Below are 21,185 nucleotides of genomic sequence, written 5' to 3'. Positions count from 1 at the left end.
GGATGCTGCTCCGTCTCACCATCGTGCATCCAAAGGATTTCAGTGGATTTTCTGGGGAAAGGAAACAGGAGCATATAGGAAAAGCAAATGTAGTGAAATCTAATTGGATGTAGAAGTGGAATAAGACCAGGTGTTGTAGATCGACGCTAAAGGAGATTCAATCTGCTTTTTCTGTTTAGTGACACTGAAGCACCTTGAGCTGACATTTCCCTCTAAAGTTAGAAAAAAGGATGTGATGGATGTAACTCAGATATAAATTGACGGGTAATAAAGTTATAGATAGAATAGATAGAATATACAGCGTGTGTTCAAATCTAATTTAAACATCATCTAAAACAGTGGTCACAGTGAAAATGCATGAAGTCAGACCCAAACACTGCTGGGTCATTATTTACAATATGGTTTAAAAGTGAAATAGTTTCCTCAAACAAACATCTGTGCATTTATATTCATATGAAGTTGGGCTTCTTGTTTTCCCCTGGAAATTAAAGACCAGTAAAAAACCTCTAAATGTTTTTTGCCAGAGTTTTGTGACCAGTATCTTGTTTTATGCAATTACACACTGGGGTAACAGTATTACTGCTGACAATAAAAACAGGATGAACATGTTTATAAAAATGTTGGATGTACAAATGCTTTAACTACTAGAGGAGAAGTTCAGTTTGATCAGTTCTCCATGTTTTTAGCAGTATAAACAGTCATGGAGCGACTGATTATAGAGGCAAGGATGTTTTATCGGTACGTTCGGTACTTTTTTGTTTCCTGTGCTGCAGATTTTGTTAATAGCTCGACCAAAAGTGCTGAGGCCTGTACTGATGACAATATTTCACAGTCCTGATCAGGTTTGATCCACCGAGAGCATTTTCTACTTAAATTTAATGATGAGATAAAACCATGGAATAGAAACACACCTCTAATTGACCTCAGAACTAATTTGATATTTTTTGTACTGTAGTTTCTTGTTGTTCTTGTTCGTTGTTTACTGTATGAACCAATAGGAATATATATCAGCAGCTGTATTAATCTGGCTGATTTATAGCTCTGGTGTGTTCTTCACATAAATTTTTAGATTTCTCTTTATATGCACAGTTGCTGCTATTCAGAATTTCACTTAATATACAGTATGTTGTTTGTTTTATTGGCAGAGATTGATTAAACACAAGGTTTTTTTAATTACCAGCGAGGCGGGCGTCACTAATCTATTCTTGGAGGATTCTGACTTGCTTCTTTGCCAACATGCATGGACAACCAAACTAGTTTCTCCTCTAAGGATTAATATTGTTGTTAATAATGTGGAGATGGGGGGTAACTAGTTAAATTGTCAAACGTATATTCAAAGACAATTTGATCATTTCATTTCACTGTTCGATTCAGTGGTCAATAACTGATCGTGTACTGTAGGAGGTACCTTTATTCTCGATGCATATGTTTGTATTTGTTTTAAAGGTAATAATACTGTAGTACTGGGTACCTGTGATGCAGTATTGGTGATTTCTCTCTGTGATGTTTCTGTTTTGGATTGTAGTAATTTTTGTGGACTTAAACTTGAAGGAAAAGCAAGAATATGAACGTTGGCCAAGGACCCACAGAGCAATGGAAGAGCACTGGAGAAATGCACAAACACAAGGTTTAACTGTCTGTTTTATTGGGGTCAATCTTCAGGGTTCCTACTGGGCCATAGACACCAATCCTAAGGAAGACACAGTACCCAGCAGGCCAAAGAAGAGGCCGCGCTCTGGAGAAAGGGTAGGTACCTTATCTGTGCCCATTAAAATCCTCCTTTTGACACTGGAGCCTTTGCAAACCTTATAATGTTAACAATCAACTGACGTTTCGACAGATGTTTCCACATTAAAGACTGAATTGTGATTTGAGGCATCTCCCACAGGAAGAACATTATTTCGCCTTCTTCTTTTTCAAAGTTTCCAAATAATTTCAAGCTCACGTTCTTGAAAAGGACGAAAGCCATGACTTGGATGAGGCTGAGCGACGTGTGAGTGAAGGGTCAGGGCGTAGCTCGACGCATGAGCAGAAAAATGAGAGAATGGGAAAAGCACCTGAGGTGCTACAGAAATCTCTGGTGTGTGTGTGAACAGGCTTTGTCTTGTTTCCAAGCTGTAGTGGTGCCAGGACAGACCAGCAGACCATGAGGGGATGTTTACTCATGACAGAGCAGTGAGATGTTACAGTAGACCAAAACCTTCACTGAATAATGCAAAGTTTGACAGTTTAAAGCACATTTGCAAATATTTTATGCTGTTATGTGTCATTTTTGTGATTCAGTGGAATAAATGAATCAGTGGCACCTGATGTGGGCCAATATTGCCCACGTTGCTTGACTAGAGGCACAAGATGCACCTCATGCTCACATTTGTGTGGGATAATGGGCAAGGTGAATAAAACGAAGGACAAGCCAAGAAGGTCGGGGGTTTCAGGGAAACATCGCCCCTGCTGAAGATCTCACCAAATACTTCATATGTGCAGTTTTACAGGGCACGTTGGTAAGCCTGATAACCACAGACTCCTATATTTGCAGTTTTGAAGATGCCATAGAAACAGCAGGAACAAGCTACAGAATAGATGTGAGAACACACAGAAATGGAAATGAAAATTGGTTTTTGGAAACAGATTGACAGCGGCTATAAATATACGTAACCCTCCATCAACCTGGCGAGCGGAGCTGCAGTTCAGCTATTAACTTGAGGATCTGAATACAAAAGCACAACAGTCACATCTCAGTGATGTACCACAGTTCTTATCTCACCTTTGTCTGCATGCAGCTCTGTTGTCTTGTCTCCGTCTCTGATTACTGTACAGTATATTTTGCATTTAGTCGTACCTGTCATCACAGTCACTGACATTTACATTTCATGTCCAAAGCCAAATGAGGGATGGAGCACAGACGGAGTATTAAACACATCAAACACAACAACTGGGGTTAAATAAACCGATACGTGCTCCATGCTTGAAAAGAAGATGCATACTCTGGAAATAATAATAGTAAAGGACTGTGCTAGCGATTAGCGGTGCAACTCAGCTTCCACTTCAGAACATAAAAGAAGTGAACGTACCACAAAGACTAAATAGAGTATAAAAAATGTAAATTAGTTATGTTACAGGACGTATTGACGGTGCTAATCTTCAGGCAGCACAACAACAGGTCCTTCATCCAAGGTTGAGCGTCACTTCAGCCCTCACTGTATTTAATTCCAGCATTTTTTTATTGCATACTTCATATCTTGGTGTTCAGCCGTTGACTAGTTGTGTAAAGAAAATCATTGTCCTGAGTCTGTCATCAAGGTGCAGCACAACTGGTCAACCTGTGTGTGTGCGTCTCCATTATCTTTGTGTGTGTGTGTGTGTGTGTGTGTGTTTGTTTGTTTGTCTGCCACTCTCTCCTCTGTCTGCCTGTATCGCTGCTCTAGCCTTCTCCTCTCCGGGGATTTCAGGCAGACATGGAGCGGTAAAGTGCACAATCACAGTTACTCATTCACGGAAAAACTGATGTAAAATGGAAAGAAAGGGGGGAAATATGAAAAGAAGTGTGGAAGAAGGGATGCAGGAAAAAAGAGAGACATCAAGGTGGAGAGAAGAGAGGAAATAGTTGAGCTGTGAGGGGAAGGAGGGAGGGAGGAAGTAAGAGTGGGAGCATTCTAGGCTTGTGTTCCAGTTAATTACCACAGAAGGCCCCGGGGCTGCCGTTAGACATATTTTCTTCACCAACGATTTTTTTTATTACAAACATTAATTAATTCAGAGCCTTGTCATCTCATCTTACATGGATGGGGCCTTCGACCCCTTTTCTTACGCCTCACTTGCACTGCTGGCAGACACACTGTGGGCTGTCACATGGGCTAAAGAGAAACAGGGAGGTTTTAAGTGCTAAGATTTATAGCAGTGTTGCCGCCTGAAAAAAAAGGTGAGCTAAATATGTCATACTGTTTTCACTGTCACACTGTTTGTACTGTTTTGTTGTACCTAAGCTACACACAGTCGGAGTCTTTAAAGTCTCCCGATGACAGCATCAGTGCAATTGAAAAGATTTAAAGTTGGCAGCGAGGCTAAACGTCAGCTGCTTTGTATAAATGTGTAGACATCCAATGTACACTTAGTTTAGTGCCTGAATCTCCTGTGCCCTCAGCGTAATCACTCTCTTTCATTTCCTGCATGCCTCTGTACGTCTGTCCATCACCACTCTATTATCTCACTCCCCGTTCTTCCACTTCTACCCCCACAAGCCTCCCTCACTCCTCTCCTCACGTCTTTATTGTGTGCTTTTTAAGTGCCTCCACCAGGGAACCAACAACCCCTTTTGCTGGAGTTTATCATAAATTAAAGATTGCATTGTTACCAACCAATCCTCTTACTGTAAGCAGTTTGGGAAGGTAGGCAAGCTGTCTTGAACCCTGAAAGGACTGAGACAAGGAGCAAAAACTGTTGTTCTCATTTTTTCATATCATTATTATTATTATTATCATCATTATTATTTTAGTTTTTGTTTTTACTTTGCAGGTGTCAATTCAGCCACTCATCAATGTTGAAATGGTTCCTCATATCCTCACACTCAGTTAACCCTACTTTAGCTCTTTGTGAAGGCAGCTCAGAATCAGCTGCTGCTGAATGCATTTAAATGCCTGAATAATGCATGAGGATGCTTGATTTATCTTATCAAGTGCAAGTGATGTGTCCACTTTCCAGGCTGTTTAAGTGTCGAGCAATTTAAATGAAACATGTCATGACTGGTTCACATAGCTGGAGCCTGTGGCATGTCGGAGATTCTTCAGTAAAGAATCAGGAACTTGCAGGATCTAAAATATTGTCTCAGTGTTTGTCCTGTTTCGTTTCCTCCGTATAGAAACTCTGTATTTTCCAGGAGCATATTTGAAATGTTTCCTGCTATTAATGATGAGGTATGAATTGATTTGTACACCTATTCAGATTCCATCGGCTCTCCTCCACGTGAGCATAGGCTAAAGGAAATACCACGTACATTAAAACACCATGTATTGTTTAACTTTGCAACAAATGTTTGGTGAGTAAAATAAGGTATAAGTGATTTTAGATTAAAGCCACTTTTTGCCTGTGACTTGATTCATGGAAGATGATTAACTGAGTGTTTTATAAAATATAGCTAAAGTAGGTTTATGCAGCTTTATTCATACGTTTGCTACAGGGGGATTTTAACGTCCTGCCACTGTGACACTCTGTGGACACATTCTGTGAACATAATAACTGGAGAACGATACGTTGCAGAAAGTTCATGCTTCTACCACAGGTGCCTCATATGGAGTAGATGATCTGATTAGATTTGGAGCACATTTCTGCGTACATTTGCATATTAATGAGGGAGTGCTGATTTCCAAGAGATTGCTGTAACTCTTTAGCACTTTAAGCGTAAGAGTTCAAACTGATACCAGGTATGTCGTGTGCATTGATGACAGAAAGAAAACATGATGGTATAACATGAGGGGTGTTATTATTTAATTAGTTAATTAACTTAATTAGGAGGAAACTGAACTCAATTTAGAAATAACATCATAGTATATGGAGTAGACGATCTGATTAGAGTTTGTTATGCCGTGCTGCATACATTTCAACTTTAATGAGGTAAAGTTATGTTTAAAAATAGAGCTGTGTCAATAAAACCTACTGGAATTTGGCCACAGCAGGTAGGGAATCGTACAAACATCAAACGTGACCCACAGATAAAGAAATATGTTGAGTTTTTTCCATTAAGGTTCTGTCTTACCTCGCACAAGTCGAACACTCACTGCTTTAATGAAATATCTCACTAAGCCATGAAGTGTGACCATGAGCCGCCATGTACGTTACCAGGACATGAAACTGAGGAAGCTGCGTGTGATTCTGCTCAGCCATTGATTTGTAACATGTCAAAATGCCAAAACATCAGGTTGGTGTTGGTGTCACTTCTTTTTTGGCTACTGGATTCCTCTGTCCTCTGTCTCAGACCTTTATCCTGTTCTTCTTCTCGCAGGCATCGACTCCCTACAGCCTGGAGTCGGAGTCTCTGAGAATGGACTGCATCATGTCAGGGGGGGCATCTCCCACTCTGGCCATCAATGCTGTAACCAACAAGGTATGACGCCCACCTGCCATTTATGAAAGGTTTGCTTTTATCTGTGCCGGAGGAGCCATAAGGTCCTGATTGGTTAGTGAAACAACAGAGCACCAGCACAGGTATAGGAGACGGTGATTAGTGATTAGTCCATTACTCAGGGGGCTGATCAGGAAATTAAGAATCTGTTTGGGTGACTGACTTATTGCTTTTGTCACTTCTTAATTAACGCTGGCTAAGATTTGCTGGATCAGGCTTCTCTAATGTGAAGATGACGACATGTAACGCTGTTCAGTTAAAGAATAATATAATAATTAATACAATAATAATATATCATTTTCACTGTTATCTGACGTTTTACCGACAACACGGTCAAACAAACTATGAATGTATGGATTAATTAGGAAAACAATCCTTAGCTGAATGTTTGGGAGCCCACACTCATTTACATTTCACAAAGTGAACTGTAGTTTGGAAGAGCAGCGGAGAAACATTATTTGTTCAGCTCTCCCATGCTCAAGGGCAGCGTGGGATAGGGATGAGATGTGAGGCAAAGATAGTGTGTCAGGTGAATAGGGACAAGTGCATTGTGCTGTTGTATAAACAACTTGAAGTTAGTTGTTGTAATTTGCCTGGTGATTTGTTCCACTCAAACTCCCAGTCAGAAGTTAGAGCTGGAGCAGTTACTCATTCTCTGAGTCATAACTCTGTCAAATCTGAAGACAAGAGACACAATACACAGATTTTTAGATTCAGCGTGATTTACACTTTCAGAGAATGACATTATCATTGATGTCCTCAAATAAATCCACTCAGAACTCATTTTAAATATGCTCCTCAAATGTGCCTGAGAGTCATTACACTCATTACAAATGCTACAAGCTAACTGGGCGTGTTTTTAACAGGCTGAGAAATAAATATAGGCTGAAAGAAACTGGGCTCATGGCCTGAAGATAACCCACTGGGTCAACGTCAACATGTTAGCAACAGTTATGGGAACTGTAGTCCTATAAAAGTCAGACAAAGAATTGGCCAAATTCATTAATAATAACTTCAAACCAAATGTTTATTGGTGATTGGGAGGTGGAAAGTGATCAGAACAGGTACATGAGTGGAGTTTACTACCTGTAAGTACTTGATGCTGCTGCGTATTCGTCCCATCACACAGACGAGTTTTAATTAGTTGAAAAACTGAGAAAGATGCTCCTTTTCCCGGTCAAATGATAATTCATGGATTAATAGTGTGTAATGATGATTAATCAATAAGATGGAGTCATCTGTACTTGCTGCAGAGAAGGATGTGTTAAGTCTTGTTGAGGCTTAAAATAATATTAACTGGATATGAGATGTGCCCGACTGAAAACTGTTTTTTTCACCATCGGTAGTCTGGACTGTTTTAAAGCCCTTCACTTTCAAACACAACCTTATGAAATGACACACACACACACACACACACACACACACACACACACACACACACACACACACACACACACAGACTAAGAATCTAAACTGGGTGTGACTGTCTGCACGAGGGTCAGGGATCAAGCAGTGACTGGGACCTCTGACGCACGTCTGATCTGGGACACACACACACGCAGAATGATGATGTGTGGCGTGTGACCCCTCTGTCTGACCCCGACCACAGAGAAAATTTGTCCCACAGCAGCAGCGGCTCACATAACTCTGAATGTTTGGTCTGGAATTGATGTGGAGGTCTGGACTTGACAGCTTATTCCAGTTTTCCATTCTGCTCTTTTCACAGATCTTGACTTGTACTCGCAAGAATTTCTCAATAGGAAACACTAGAATCACAGTTTTTATTATTATTGCATTATCCTCACTGCCATTATATAGTCACGTACTTACTATTATTACCAGAGCGTAGTCATTTATGCTCTGAAATATAAAGCGTTTGCTGGTTCCACATCCTTAAATGTAAAGACCAGCTGCTTAAGAAAATTTATACTGTTGTAAATTAGCAGATTTGAGGATTGGACTTTTGGTCCATGGAGACATCAATGGAAAAAAAAATGCCTTTGTGTTTTGTAAGATGGTTTTGGTCGATAAAAGAAAGAAGGAGTAGACAGACAGGATATATGTTTCAGCTAGCAGTCGGTCCTTAAAACAGGCAGAGGGTGTAGAGACCAGAGCATCAGGAAATAGATGGTTAACTTTACAAATGATTCAGTTTTACTCCAGGAGACGCTAAAACTTAGCCACTGCTCTACAGCACGTTTTAAAGCGATGAATCAAGCAGCGAGAGGAAGACCTCGTGATATGATGCTGATGCCACATCCTACTGAGCCAGGATCATGTTATTGTATTGGAGAGTCAGTGTGCTGTGACAAGAAATTAGGATAACAGAAAGTATTTTCCTTCTGAAAGATTTTATTAGTCATCATTGCCTTCAGAGTCAGCTTCTTTTTTAACTCTAATTCCTAAATTCCTTAGAACTGAAGTCTAAAAAAAGTGTTTTAAGAAACCTAAGTTGTTTTTATCTGCATTTTCTAACCTTTTGCAAAGCACAGATAGAAACTTAAAATAATTTGTAAGCCACATGATGTTTTCCTTGTTTCTACAGTAACGCAGCAATGAGAAAAACAGGTTCACTGACTATAGATTTCACCGAATCCACTTAAAATAACGTTCAGGATTAACACTCAAACTCACCACTCAAAGTTCTTTTTCCGCTACAGGATGTTGTGCAGGATAGAGCGCTGCCCCAGAGAGCGTTTAATGTCGTCTCTCCCGAAGGCTGTATTTTCACATTTGTCTATACAATTAAAGGCAGCCTGGAGGTAATGCTGGCGCTCTGCTTCACAGGCACTGACACTCAGACAAAACAAGAGAAACATGATTCAACATAATCTTGAGGCTTTCCTTTTAAAAGCTTTGTGATCCATCACCACTAGGCATTGTACAGTGCAGTATGTTTCCTTTTCATTGGTGCCAAAGTCTCAAACAGTAAAGTAAGGTAACAGGTTTCTGTTACCTGGTGGTTTCTGCATCACGACATCAAAATCAGCATGTTCAAGGAGAAAACAGGATCCGGTTCGAGGCTTTGAGGAAGCAGGGCTAATTTGCTTTCAGCGCTTTAATTTCCATCTTTCCCCACGAGCTGCCTCATAAGTTAATGGTGCATGGGTAACTTCTTAAGATGGACACTGTTCACTTCAGTCTGGTGATGAATTAGCGAATGAACAAACAGAGGGAGAGTTATGAAATAGGCACAATTGGACAATAATATATTTAAAAATAATATAATATGAAAACAATGTTGCATTTTATATACTGTGCCTTGTATTGTCATGTTAACATGCATCTGGTTCCTGTGTGCAGGTAACGCTCTACAACCCTGAGGCAGAAGGCAGCGAGAGTCCCGGGAGTCTCGGCGGCAGCCTGAGCAACAGTCTTTCAGAGCAGAGCTTGGCGTCCGTCAACCTTAACAACCTTAACACTGCCGTCAGCAGCAGCAGCAACGTACACAGCTACACACCAGTAAGAACTTTTCTTTATTTTGGGTGACAGTCTGACGATTGCTGCAGGAGAATTTCTCTTTTCCTGCATCTGTCTGAACAAGGACAGCAGCTGGCCCGAAGCTGCTGCAGACACCGGCCACTTTCTTTTTATCTTGACTTTTAATTTTAAACCTTAAACTGCTAGTTTAGGATTATATATCTAGTTAAATAATTCTAAATTAATTTGTATTATATGCTCCATGTTCAACTGATTCTGACATAATCTGGGTGATTGAATCACCCGTCCAGACACTTCCAGTCGATACAGAAGGTGTCTGCTGCACCCTTGGCAGACTGAGGAGGTGGTAACCAGCTAATGACATGTATGCTGGATCTGCAGTGCACTGCTCAAAGTCTCATTGTCTCTTCTGATGTTCAGACTCTGCAAGCAAATAAATCTTCAGTGGTCTTTTGCAGTTTAGCTGCTTTTGCTTAGAAAACACATGCAATATATTCTGCACTGCATCAAATGAGTCTATGTCTTTTTTAGCATCAAAATATCTTCAGTTCAGTTTTGCTCCTTGCTGAACAATAACTAAACACAGCAGCAGAACTTTTTTATTTGCTGTTCTTTTACTTTGAGATACACAGACATGCAATCAGTGAAAAGTCCAATTTGAGTCGCTCTTTCTATAGAAAATGTTTTTCTTGGCTCCTCAAGCAAATCAAGTTGCTAGTGTCCAGAAAAGTTTTTGTTTTTATCATTTCTTCTTTTCAAATGTGTGAAAATGCAGCTGAAAGTGCCGACTGGCTTGAAAAACACATTTGCTTGTTGGCGAATGTTGCATTAAGCTGCATTGATCATTTAGCTCGTGAATTGAATTTTGTTTTGCAGTTTACTATCAATACTGTTTGCAGCCCCTCAAACCCCTCAGGGTTGAACACCACAAACTAAAACCTAATATGCTGGTGTGGTTGGATCAAGTGAACTTCCTGTTTGTGTCGACGGTTCACCTTAACTGCCTCGACCACTCCAGTGTTAGCACATGCTGAAACTAAGGGCCACGATTACATCAAATTAAAAACAGATTTATTTTGTTCACTGACATTAACCAGCTGAGATTGTGGAGTGTCTATGGCCAGAGCAGTGTGTGTGTGTGTGTGTGTGTGTGTGTGTGTGTGTGTGTGTGTGTGAAGCCTGAGCCAAAGAGGGTAACCAATAGTCAACCCACTCACACTAACCACACTTTTTACTAGGCCCCTCATACTGTAAACACCCTCGCACTCAAGGCTGTCCCATATTGTTTATTGTTATGGCACCTATGGTCCTGGCTGGTGTGAAGTACACTCTAAACTTGGCAGACCACTGATAGACTGAGACGTATTTGGCCAGATTTTACACAAGCTGTTTAAATGACTCCTCATGTTACAAAACAAAGTCCTTCAGCTACTTGAATTTATTGGTCTTACCAGTAGTTTTTGAGTGAGGTGATAATAAGATGACTTTGTATTGAGGAAGTAACAGGTTGAGCCAACCCGGGACATAAACCTGAGAAAATGCTTCAGCTATGAAAACATTTATTTCACCAGTGGTGGAAGAAATGCTTATCAAAAATACTTATATACTTAAAATACTAAAAACAAGAACGACAAATAGTAGAAGTACTCGCACTGATATTATAGGTGACACAGTTGATATAGGTGCATTAATGCTTTTACTGTTATAAGAATATGAAACTATTTTAATTACATTACATACAGTTGAGTCCAGGGGCTTCTAGCCAAAGGGCTGGGCCCCCTCCAGCAGTCACAAGGTAAAAAGGTGTGACGTCAATATTATTGATATATTGGATAATTCTTCTTCTTTGAATCTTAAAACTTTAGAGGCTCAAATGTGTCTTGCTAAGTACTTTTTAAGAGGTCACAAAACAGAAGTGGTTGGGAACAGCTGCTTTAATCTTCAACTATATGTTGAATTTGTTTTCATGGAAAACCTTCATCCGAACAGTAAATTAAAAGTAATTGTAGCTGTCGGATAAATGCAGAGGAGTAAATAGTACAACATTTGTCTCTGAGGTGTAATAGAGTATGAACATAAGTATTAAATATTATTTATGCCCCCAGGAGATAAACCTCTGATAAGTTTTCAATATGAATATAAAAACTTCCAGTCACTCTGTTCATGCTGCCGCAACAGCTTGATTTTCCCATTAAAGTTCTGTCTGATCAAGTTGTGCAGACTTTTCAATGCATTTCATATGTTTGTCCAAGTGTTTGTGTTTGTCCTTTTAGGCCAAATACAGTATAATACAATTTTTAAAGGCTCGCGTTGCTCCAGAAACATTTGGTCCAAAATTACTGGAGCTCTGAAAAATCCCAACTCTTCATTATTTTTCTCTTGTAACAGCTGCTCACCTTTTTACCATCAATCACTTTTCCCCGCTCACCTCCCACCTGCATTAGCAAAGGTCAGTGCAATCTCATCTCGTTAACCTCTCATTTCTAGAGGCCATCTTTTGTTTTCCTCTTCCCTGCACCACATCACCACCTCTCGCCCTCCTCCTCCGTCGTTTCAGACCTCATCTGTGGTCTAGTCCAGTGGGATCAGGGTTAGTTCTGCCTCATTACCTGATGCAGGTGATACCTGGCTGACTGACGGTGATTACTGGTCACAGATCTCAGAGGCACCAAGAGAGTTGATGAAAAGCCTGCCATTACTGGGTAGAGGTAGATGTGTGGGGGATGTGTCATGTTAAGTTGGCTTGTGTTTGCGTAGGCATGCTGATCACAGCAAATTGCTTGTGTTTGCTGGGTGGATGGTGAGCAGGATGACAGCTGGGATGAGATGATTGAGGGTGGAGGAAGACCGGCCACATTCACAATTTCTGATAGAAATCTGAAGCACTGTACCTTTGTCTTTGTGTGTTTCTATGAAAAGAAATGAATGGCAGCAAAGATTTCCATTTAGTTTCATGAAATTGAATTTGGTATGATCATCACACTGAATGGCTGAATATTTGTAGCATTAATTAATGTGAAAATTGAATTTGAAAGGCTCAATTTAAAATATAATTAAATTCTTTGAGGAGAGATGTGATTACTATTGAATTTTACGTTTCTAATAATTTTACAATGCAGCTCTTTCAGTAGAAATTCAGGTTTCTCTAATTAGGTTCAGCTATTAAAATCACTCAGTTTCCCAGTGTATTGACTGACAGGCAGGAGCCCACTCCAGTGTTGACCTCACATTCTTCACTTTGCCAACCCGTCGATGTGGCTGGTTCTTCTCTTGGAAATCTGAGGTTTCGCTTCTCCGCTATTGAATCGTCTGGAGCTTTGTGGTAACCCTGTCTCATTCAAGCTGCTAATGGTATCTGTCTGAGGCTTAGTGTCATGGCAACATCAGTGAATTTTTATGTGGCTTCGTGTTTGAATAGTGTACGAGTGTTTTAAATCTGTTTCTGGAACAAAGAGTTCGTATTGGACACATACATCGCTTTGTAGTCCGAATCAGACCTTTCAGCGTACTTCTTCTGTGTGGGACTTTGTGTTCAAACCCTCCAGGATAAGATCACCTGTGTGATATTAGGAGTAAGTTTCTCATGTGAAGTCTCAAAGTATCAAAAACACACAGTGAGTGTTTCGACAGGTGCCGAGATGACAAAAGGTAAAATGCAATGCAGGTTGAGATTTGACAGTATTATTCCATTTATGAGACGGCATTGTGGGATTTACTCTATAATGTGGCCACAGTAACATTAAAGCTGTGTGGATGTTGTTGTATTTGTATGCTGCATACACAGACGTCCCAAGCAGATGATCGAACCTCAGTGTCTTCACTCAGCAGTAATTTACTAGAAATGTGGACCTATGTGCAGGAATGTTCTGTTGGACTGTTTAGTGCTTTAGTGGATGATGATGTGGCATGGTGGAGCAGTGGATAACACTGTTGCCTCACAGCGAGAAAGTTCTGGGATCGAGTTCTGCTTAGGTTCTTTGTGTGGTGTTTGCTTGTTCTCCCTGCATCTGTGTGGGTTTTTCTCCAGGTGCTCTGGCTCCTCCCACATGCAGTTTGGGGTTAGGTTGTGTATGTTAAAGGTGTGAATGTGGGTGTGAGTGACAGCCCCGTGACAGACTGGTGATCTGTGCAGGCTGTTCCCCATCTCTCGCCCAGTGTCTGCTGGGATTGGCTCCTGCTGCTGATGGGTGGACCAGGATGAGCTTTTATTGCAGGACGTTCACAAAGTTTCCTCCTTCGTCTGTATTTCTCACAGTCTACCTGTGTCTTGTCTCTCCTGTGTGTCCGTCTGAAGGTGAGTAGCCACTCTGAGCCTTCATCCCAGTCCTTGAGCCTCCAGCAGCCCGCCCAGCCTCCACCGCCTCCCCCGCAGCCCCAGTACGGTTTGCCTGTCCCAGAGTCACGGGACAAGCAGCTCTGCTTCTCTGACTTTGAGGACCTCAGCGCTTCTTTCCGCAGTCTGTACAAGTGCGTCTTTGAGCAGTCCTTCTCGCAGCCAGGTGGGTGCCGACACTCATTACCGTATGTGAGTTAGTGTGTGTCTGTTCACATGTGTCTCACATGACACAAAATAAAAATTCATGCTCATAATTAACTGTCAAGCTTAAACTCCTGTTGAAACTGAAACGGTTTAACGTTGCAGTACATTCCAGTATTAACCTCCACAACATACAACTCCTACTCCATTGTGTTTTAATAAACAAACAATGTGTTGTTGCACATATCTGCATTTTACAGCTCGCTTATTTAAATGAGTAAAGGCAATTAAGAGGAAGATTTCAACAGAAGGAAAAAAAACTCTCAAACACATCTGCAGTCGAGCAGAGCAAAGGGTTCTGCTTTGATAGCAACTAATTAGATTGGTTCTAAAGTTTGTGATGCATCTTGTTAATTGCTTCCTGAAGCTTTCAGGTCACCAGGCCTCCTCCCACTTGGACCTCATGCGATCATACGTGGATACACATCCACGTATGATCTGTAACGGAGCAGATCGATTCGCTCTGGTGAGCTCCACAACCACTGCTGGGATTTAGCCTCTGACAAGGTCCCCTCCAATTTGTGGTCAGGCGTGTGCACACAGAAAAGACAAAGACAACAAGAACACTTGTTGAAAGAAAAAAGAAAAGAAAAGAAAAGATATAGCACAGAGTCGCAAAATGAATAAGAAAATACATTTAGTGGCTGCTTGAAGCAGTCCCCTAAGTGTGAGGCTTAGCAGGAAACGGTTTCTGCAGCCGTTGTATTTAAGAATTTGAGTTGCAGTGACTCACCCAGACAGCTCATCATTTCCTTTGAAAAACACCAGAGAGTCCAAGACCACACAGCAGACTGGAACTTCCTCAGGTGGCCTCAGTCATTTTTCTGGCAGGTCTTCATCTGTCTGAATTACAGGTATAACAATAAGGAGGAAAAATACTATCATCAATTGGAGCAAATACAAAATTGGACATAAAAATGAAAGGGATTAAAGCCCCATATTTCAGTGCGATACAGAGCAACTTTACTTTAGCTCTAACAACAGCCAATAAATTAAGAGGGAAACAAAACCAAGGCAGTTAAAAACTCTGTGTAGACTTCCAGTAAATCATAAATAAATAAGCAGATAAAACAGTGGCTATAAAGCATTTGTCAGAAAACACTGAACAGACGCACAGCACAGGGAATAAAGGAATCAGAATTAAAAAAAAAACACTTTTGCAAGCAGGTGAAGCATAACGAGTCTTTGATGGCAGTGAAAACACAACGCAGCATCATCTGAAACTTTTACAGGGGAGCTGCCTGCTTTACAGCTTCTGCAGCTTCTGCAGCTTCTGCAGCTGTCATCATCAGTGATGAAGAGTAAAGGAAAAACACACGAGCTAAACCAGTGCATCCAGGAAAGGGCCATTCACAGGAATCCTCAGTCACATGTCAGACAAACAATAGTGTGTGTGTGTGTGTGTGTGTGTGTGTGTGTGTGTGTGTGTGTGTGTGTGTGTCAGGGAAGGAAATGTCCGTAATGAGCAACTGGAGAATCACTGACCTCAACTCTTCACACTGTTTGTCACACTTTGTTCAAAAACAGTCTCACATTTTGATAATTTCACATTTGATAATTTGACTTGAATTGAAATTGTGTTTAGAAGCTAAATTTAGAAAAGAATAGAAGATGTGGAAGGACTTTCAGCACATGGTTTAATATAGAACCGTTATCTTAATATGTAGTTACTGTGAATAGTTACTCCTCTCAAACATAAGAATTAAAAGCAGTTCTCTCCTAATACGTTGTGCTCATTATTGTACATCATTGTGGTACAAGCTGCCTGAAGATCAAAACTTACTGCCGTTATTCCTCCACCAATCAATAGTTATGTTCGTCTGTAGAGAATTCTTTACCTGTTTGAATAGTTTGCTGTTTGGAAAAGTTTCAGTACAAGTGTCCATACGAAGTAATAAACATGAGAAGACAAGCTCAGACAGGTCATGTTCTATAAAAGGCTTTTCACTCTGTGCATCAAAGCAAGTCTGAAAATGTGTATAACTGTCTTTTTAGAGCTCAGAAGACATTAATTAGCAAGTTGGGTAATGGCATAAGCGATTTGCTGTTATAATTTGATGCTTGGGGATTTAAAAGCACCAGGAATTTGACCAAAAAACACAGTTTTGTTACAGATGTAGTAAAAAACTGCTTTTGAGTGTGTGATTTAGCTGATTCAATAAGCCTTAAGTTTATTTATCTTCATTGTTTATGTTTTGTCCTTTGTCTTTTTTATTGTTCTCCTCTTTGTTGTTTCCGTCTTTAATATTTTATGCTGCACCAGGTTTGATGGCTATGCCCGGTGACTCCAGCCAACAGTCCCGGACTGCCTGCTCCTACCAGCACTCTCCTGGTGTGGGAAGCAGCGGCAGCCACCACCACCAACACAACCACAACCACGGCCAGTCGTCGCACCACCCTCACCACGCTCAGCAGCACCTCTCCCCTCACTCTACCCACAACCAGCACCAGGCGCACGGGCACCAACAGCACCCTGCACATTCCCAGCAGCACCCGTCTCTCTCCCACCCGAGTCACACAGGACAGACCTGCCCTGCCACAGGTGAGTTTCCTGTTACAAGGCTATGGCAGTGACAATGTCTGACTTTGTTGTCACCTATGGGTGCTGCACTGTCTCCTGGGCCTATTGGAGGATGTAGGAGATTGAATTATGTCAAGCTTGGTGATTTAAAAAGGATTAAGACATCACATTGTTTTCCTCAATGGCAAATGACTGAATTACTCTCCATGAGCTTTGGATGCTGTTGGTATTTACCTGCCACCATAAAGACTCTAAGTACAAGCAGCTGAGTCATAATAACTATGAAGAGGAAGAAAATGGAATCTGACAATAACAACCTGGTCCCAAAATGGCTCCAATGATTACTGACACCTGGTTTCACCTTGTTAATGTCTCACTAGAAATAGATTTTTATAACAATAATAAAAATAATGAACATAACAGAGTTAAAGCACTTTTTATGTTTCGTTTAAGGCGTAGTGGTAGTGGAGGTACTCATCTTCATATTAATGCTCGTCATCTAGAGGTTTTCCTGTTAAGACTCTTCCAGAGCCATGAAATCGGACTAATGGCATATTCACCCTGTTTCACAGTCACTCGATTTCTCTAAAATCTGAAAATGGATGAAACTTTTACCTTGGAACCCTGCGTGCCCAGTAAAACCAATTTCTCAAACCCTTTGTCTAATGCTTATGAAAGGGAGCCCCAGAATATACATATGAGCTCATATATATTGATGCAGTACAGCATCAAACAGTGATTCTGTTTCTCCTCACTCCCAAAGCCTCGGTGGTGTAAATGCAATTCACCTCCTAACACATCAGGACAGGCTTGTCTCTGCACAGACTCATTGCCTTTATAATATACACATCCCTCTATAAGGTCCCACAGCATATGATATTATGAGGCTGGGCTGATGCAAACAGCATCAGACGCTTCTCCTCCACATATTTTCAGTCTTTTGTTTTTTTTGCCCCTCTCATGTGCCTCTGCAAAACAGCTCTCGGGCCCGAGAAAAGGGCTGTTCAAACATAATATGTCTCCAGTAGGTTAGTATTCTCCTCAACCAAGCAGAGGAGGGACGAGTGCGATCCGTCTGTCTTTGATCCATGAACTGAGAATGTGTTGTTGTTTAGTTTGTGGCGGTGAGAGTGGTGAAAAGCATCTTCATTTTTTGTTTTTGGTTTTTTTTTCAAAAGCAGAGCTTCAGTTTTTCTGTGTGAAGTCACGCCACCTTGTGGTTCACATATGTCCCTGTTCTTTAATCTGAATCGGTTCATTTGACAGCGTCATGCTGCTACGTCTCTTATGGTTACCCTCGTGTTAATTCAGTGGCTAAAACAAATAGTAATTCCAGGAGGCTAATAGAAAATAAACCATTAACAGCTTTCACACTTGGTTAATCTCTGTAGTCGTTCATCCTGAAACATGTCTAATATCTAGTGTCTCAAATGTGAAGGTTTGCTGCTTTCCTCTGTTTTGATGTCATTGTAGACTGGAATTAAACCTTTGAATTTGTGAGGTGGTGGGGCGGAGGTGCAGCGTTTGACCCTGGAGCCTCAAAACAAAAAGGTTTTGAACCCGGTTCAGTTCCAAGGCCTTTCTGAGGGGAGTTTGCCTGTTCCCCATGTGTCTGTGTGGGCTTTCTCCTGGCTCTCTGGCTCCCTCAAACATTGATTGCAGAATGGTGTTGTGAATCTGACCCTGTGATAGACTGGTGGTCTGTCCGAGGTGTTCCCTGCCTTTCCCCACGCAGACCTCCGCAGGATGAGCAGTATCGGCGTTAGACAGATCAACCATTGGAAGGTTTTAACTGGAACTCTGGGAAATTGTGCCGTGCATTGTTCACATCTTCCAACCGTTTACAGACCAGGTGTGTGTGCTGTCTTCCAGGCCTGTCATCAGACTGGTACCCCAACCTTGACTGGTTGAAGGAGAGCTGCCGGATCGCTACCAGCTACAACTGGGCTGACGTAGACCTCTCCCCATTTCAAGGTAACATGCACACACCACGAACGGTGCTGGTGCCGCCAGTGTGAACAGAATCTGAAATGAATATTGATAACGCTCTCTGCTGCAGCCTGTTTTGACACAGTAAGAATTGATAAAATGCTTGTGATGCTGGTTACATTGATTAAATCATTAGGATTCCTCTCTGCACTTTCATATGAACTCATCCTTAAGGCACAGTTTTATAGTATTCACTGTTGTAATAGTACTGGCCTAATAAGCATCATTACCCTGCATCTGAGAGGCTGCCACTTTCTGTTTCTCTCTCTCTCACACACACACACACACACACACACACACACACACACACAGTCTCCCTCCTTCCCAGTTGTATGATGTGAATAATCCAATTAGGCCCCGGCTCAGCCTCTTATCACGGTCAGCGCACAGAGACGACAACATCGACACACGATGGATGATGACGGCAGGTCCCGCTGCCTCTCTCTCTCCTTCTGCGGCGCTTGACCTCCCTCACACCCCGTAGCGCCTTCCTTCCTCCACTGTCTCTGGCTGACCTCCAAAGAGCAGCTCGTATCTGTCGTCGCCCAGCACTAAGCATATGAATTCGATTTTTGAGAAATATCAGAGGACACATTGGTGCTTCCGTTGGAAGACATAAGAAAAGGCGTTGTTACCGGTTCAGGGCCTCATTCTCATTGTGTCAGATGTGAAGAGGTCATTTGTCAGAAGAGCACTGGTCTCTGGCTCGTAGTTAAAGTAGAACAACACTGACAAACAAAATCTTACAGGTTTTATGTTGATTTTTATGATATGATTAATTGGACTGGGGACCTGTCCAGGGTGGACCCCTGCCTTTCACCCAAAGAGAGCTGGGATAGGCTCCAGCAGATCCCTGGGACCCTGGTTAGGACTAAGGGGGTCAAGATGATGGATGATTAATTGTTCATTGTGTGCATTTAGCATACAAGTAGAATAATCTAAGATTGTATTATTGTTAGGCTAATAAAGGGAATATTACTGCAGTGCTTTGGTTTAAACATAGAATATCAATAATAATAATCCTCTTTCTGTCTGTCAGGCCTAAAGGAGAGCATGCGGCAGGCTGAGCTTAACAACTGGTCACTGGACACTGCCCAGATGGCTGACCTGTGTTCCTCCATTAACCAGTTCTTCACAGCTACGGGGGTCATCCCTCCTCAGGGCGCCGCCCACCCACAACCTCAGGTCACCCAACACCCAACACCACCAGGGGCGCCGCAGCACCCAGCTCAGCCGCACAGGGCGATGCACCCAAAAGCCAGCCAGCATAATCAGCATGGGCAGCACAACCAACATAACCACCACATCAGCACCGGTCAGTGTTCACGTGCACAGACTCATAACCAGGCATCCAGCAACAGGCGTAAAGTAGAAAACTGGAAACCGACCAATGAAATGTTTCAGGCTGCAAATGAACTTGTAGCTCCATCACATGCAGAATGAAGTGGAGTAAAACCACAATATTTATCTCTGAAATGATGTGGAGGAGAATGAAGCCATCATTACGTAGCACCTGTATGTTTAAATTGTGCAGACGTCGTTGCTCTTGCTCTGTGACATTTTGCACTTGCTTACTGTCACGTTGCTGAAACTTTAGACCTTGAAGCTGAATTACAGTTTCTTTTTTCACTGTGCCGTCGTTTGCCCATTATATATTTACAAGGGGGTTATGGACTTTGTCAGTTCTTGGCAAATAAAACGTAAAGACATAAAAACATGAAGGCAAGTAGATATTTCACCAGCAGGAAATCCACTGGGTGACAGCAGAATCTGTAGGGTTTCTCTAGCTTAGCATAAGATGCCAGCAGAAACGTGTGCACACATGATGACAGCTTGTGTTCTGCAAACACACATATGCGTGTGTGTGAAAGTCGGGATGCTAATCTGACAGTTCGTCATCGCCCTTTTGTCTTTTCCCCCCACAGGGAACATGTACATGGATTCGAGACAGAACATGTCCTCTCTAATGGGCCCACCAGGATACCCCCACATGCCTCCAATGAGCAACACAGCTCCCACCATGACAGGTGACTCCTCCATCGCTCTCTTAACAGGTCAGAGCAGCCAGAGCAAATTCAGGGCATGTACAGCGTACGGCATGTGTGCGTGGTCATGCACAGCGTACGGCATGTGTGCGTGGTCATGCACAGCGTACGGCATGTGTGCGTGGTCATGCACAGCGTACGGCATGTGTGCGTGGTCATATACAGGCGTTATTGTCACTGTTTGATTATAATATAATAGTACTTTGACACGATGACAACAACAAATACCCATGTGACGTTTTAAACAAGTGAATCTACTAATGAGAATGGGACCATGAACCATAAATTCAGTTTCGGTAAAGCTGCCACACACATTAACCCCTTACTGGACACCACCTGTTTTGGTGCATCAGCTCAATAATAATGTACCTAAAATAAAAGAAATATTACTGCTGTTCAACTGTTGTTTTGATTATTGTCTGGTCTCTTTTGTAAGGAAAGCACCAGAAAATAGTCAAAATGAGTGTAAGACACTGGTTTCAAAGGCACAAACATGGTGCAAATGTGAGTTTTGTTTTGACTTATTGTAAGAGAAAA

The 21,185-nt window shown here is 41.7% G+C and overlaps 1 protein-coding gene across 2 annotated transcripts in view; it reads left to right on the top strand.

Annotated features, from left to right (window-relative positions):
- The window catches only part of LOC113145070 (forkhead box protein J3-like), a 48,342-nt gene that overhangs the window by 24,981 nt on the left and 2,176 nt on the right, over positions 1-21,185 (top strand). The window contains exons 5-12 of one of the 2 annotated variants that reach the window (XM_026331410.1): positions 1,663-1,746; positions 5,996-6,097; positions 9,419-9,577; positions 13,851-14,055; positions 16,357-16,635; positions 18,487-18,588; positions 19,643-19,918; positions 20,529-20,630. In XM_026331410.1, coding sequence (XP_026187195.1) covers positions 1,663-1,746; positions 5,996-6,097; positions 9,419-9,577; positions 13,851-14,055; positions 16,357-16,635; positions 18,487-18,588; positions 19,643-19,918; positions 20,529-20,630 — 1,309 coding nt within the window. Of the gene's footprint in view, positions 1-1,662; positions 1,747-5,995; positions 6,098-9,418; positions 9,578-13,850; positions 14,056-16,356; positions 16,636-18,486; positions 18,589-19,642; positions 19,919-20,528; positions 20,658-21,185 lie in introns of both variants that reach the window. The other variant, XM_026331409.1, reaches the window with a different exon arrangement.

This window comes from Mastacembelus armatus, chromosome 7 (assembly GCF_900324485.2).
Source record: "Mastacembelus armatus chromosome 7, fMasArm1.2, whole genome shotgun sequence".
In the NCBI taxonomy this organism is placed as follows: Eukaryota; Metazoa; Chordata; class Actinopteri; order Synbranchiformes; family Mastacembelidae; genus Mastacembelus; species Mastacembelus armatus.
Note: the sequence above shows the minus strand (reverse complement) of the source record. Positions and strands in the feature narration are given on the sequence as shown.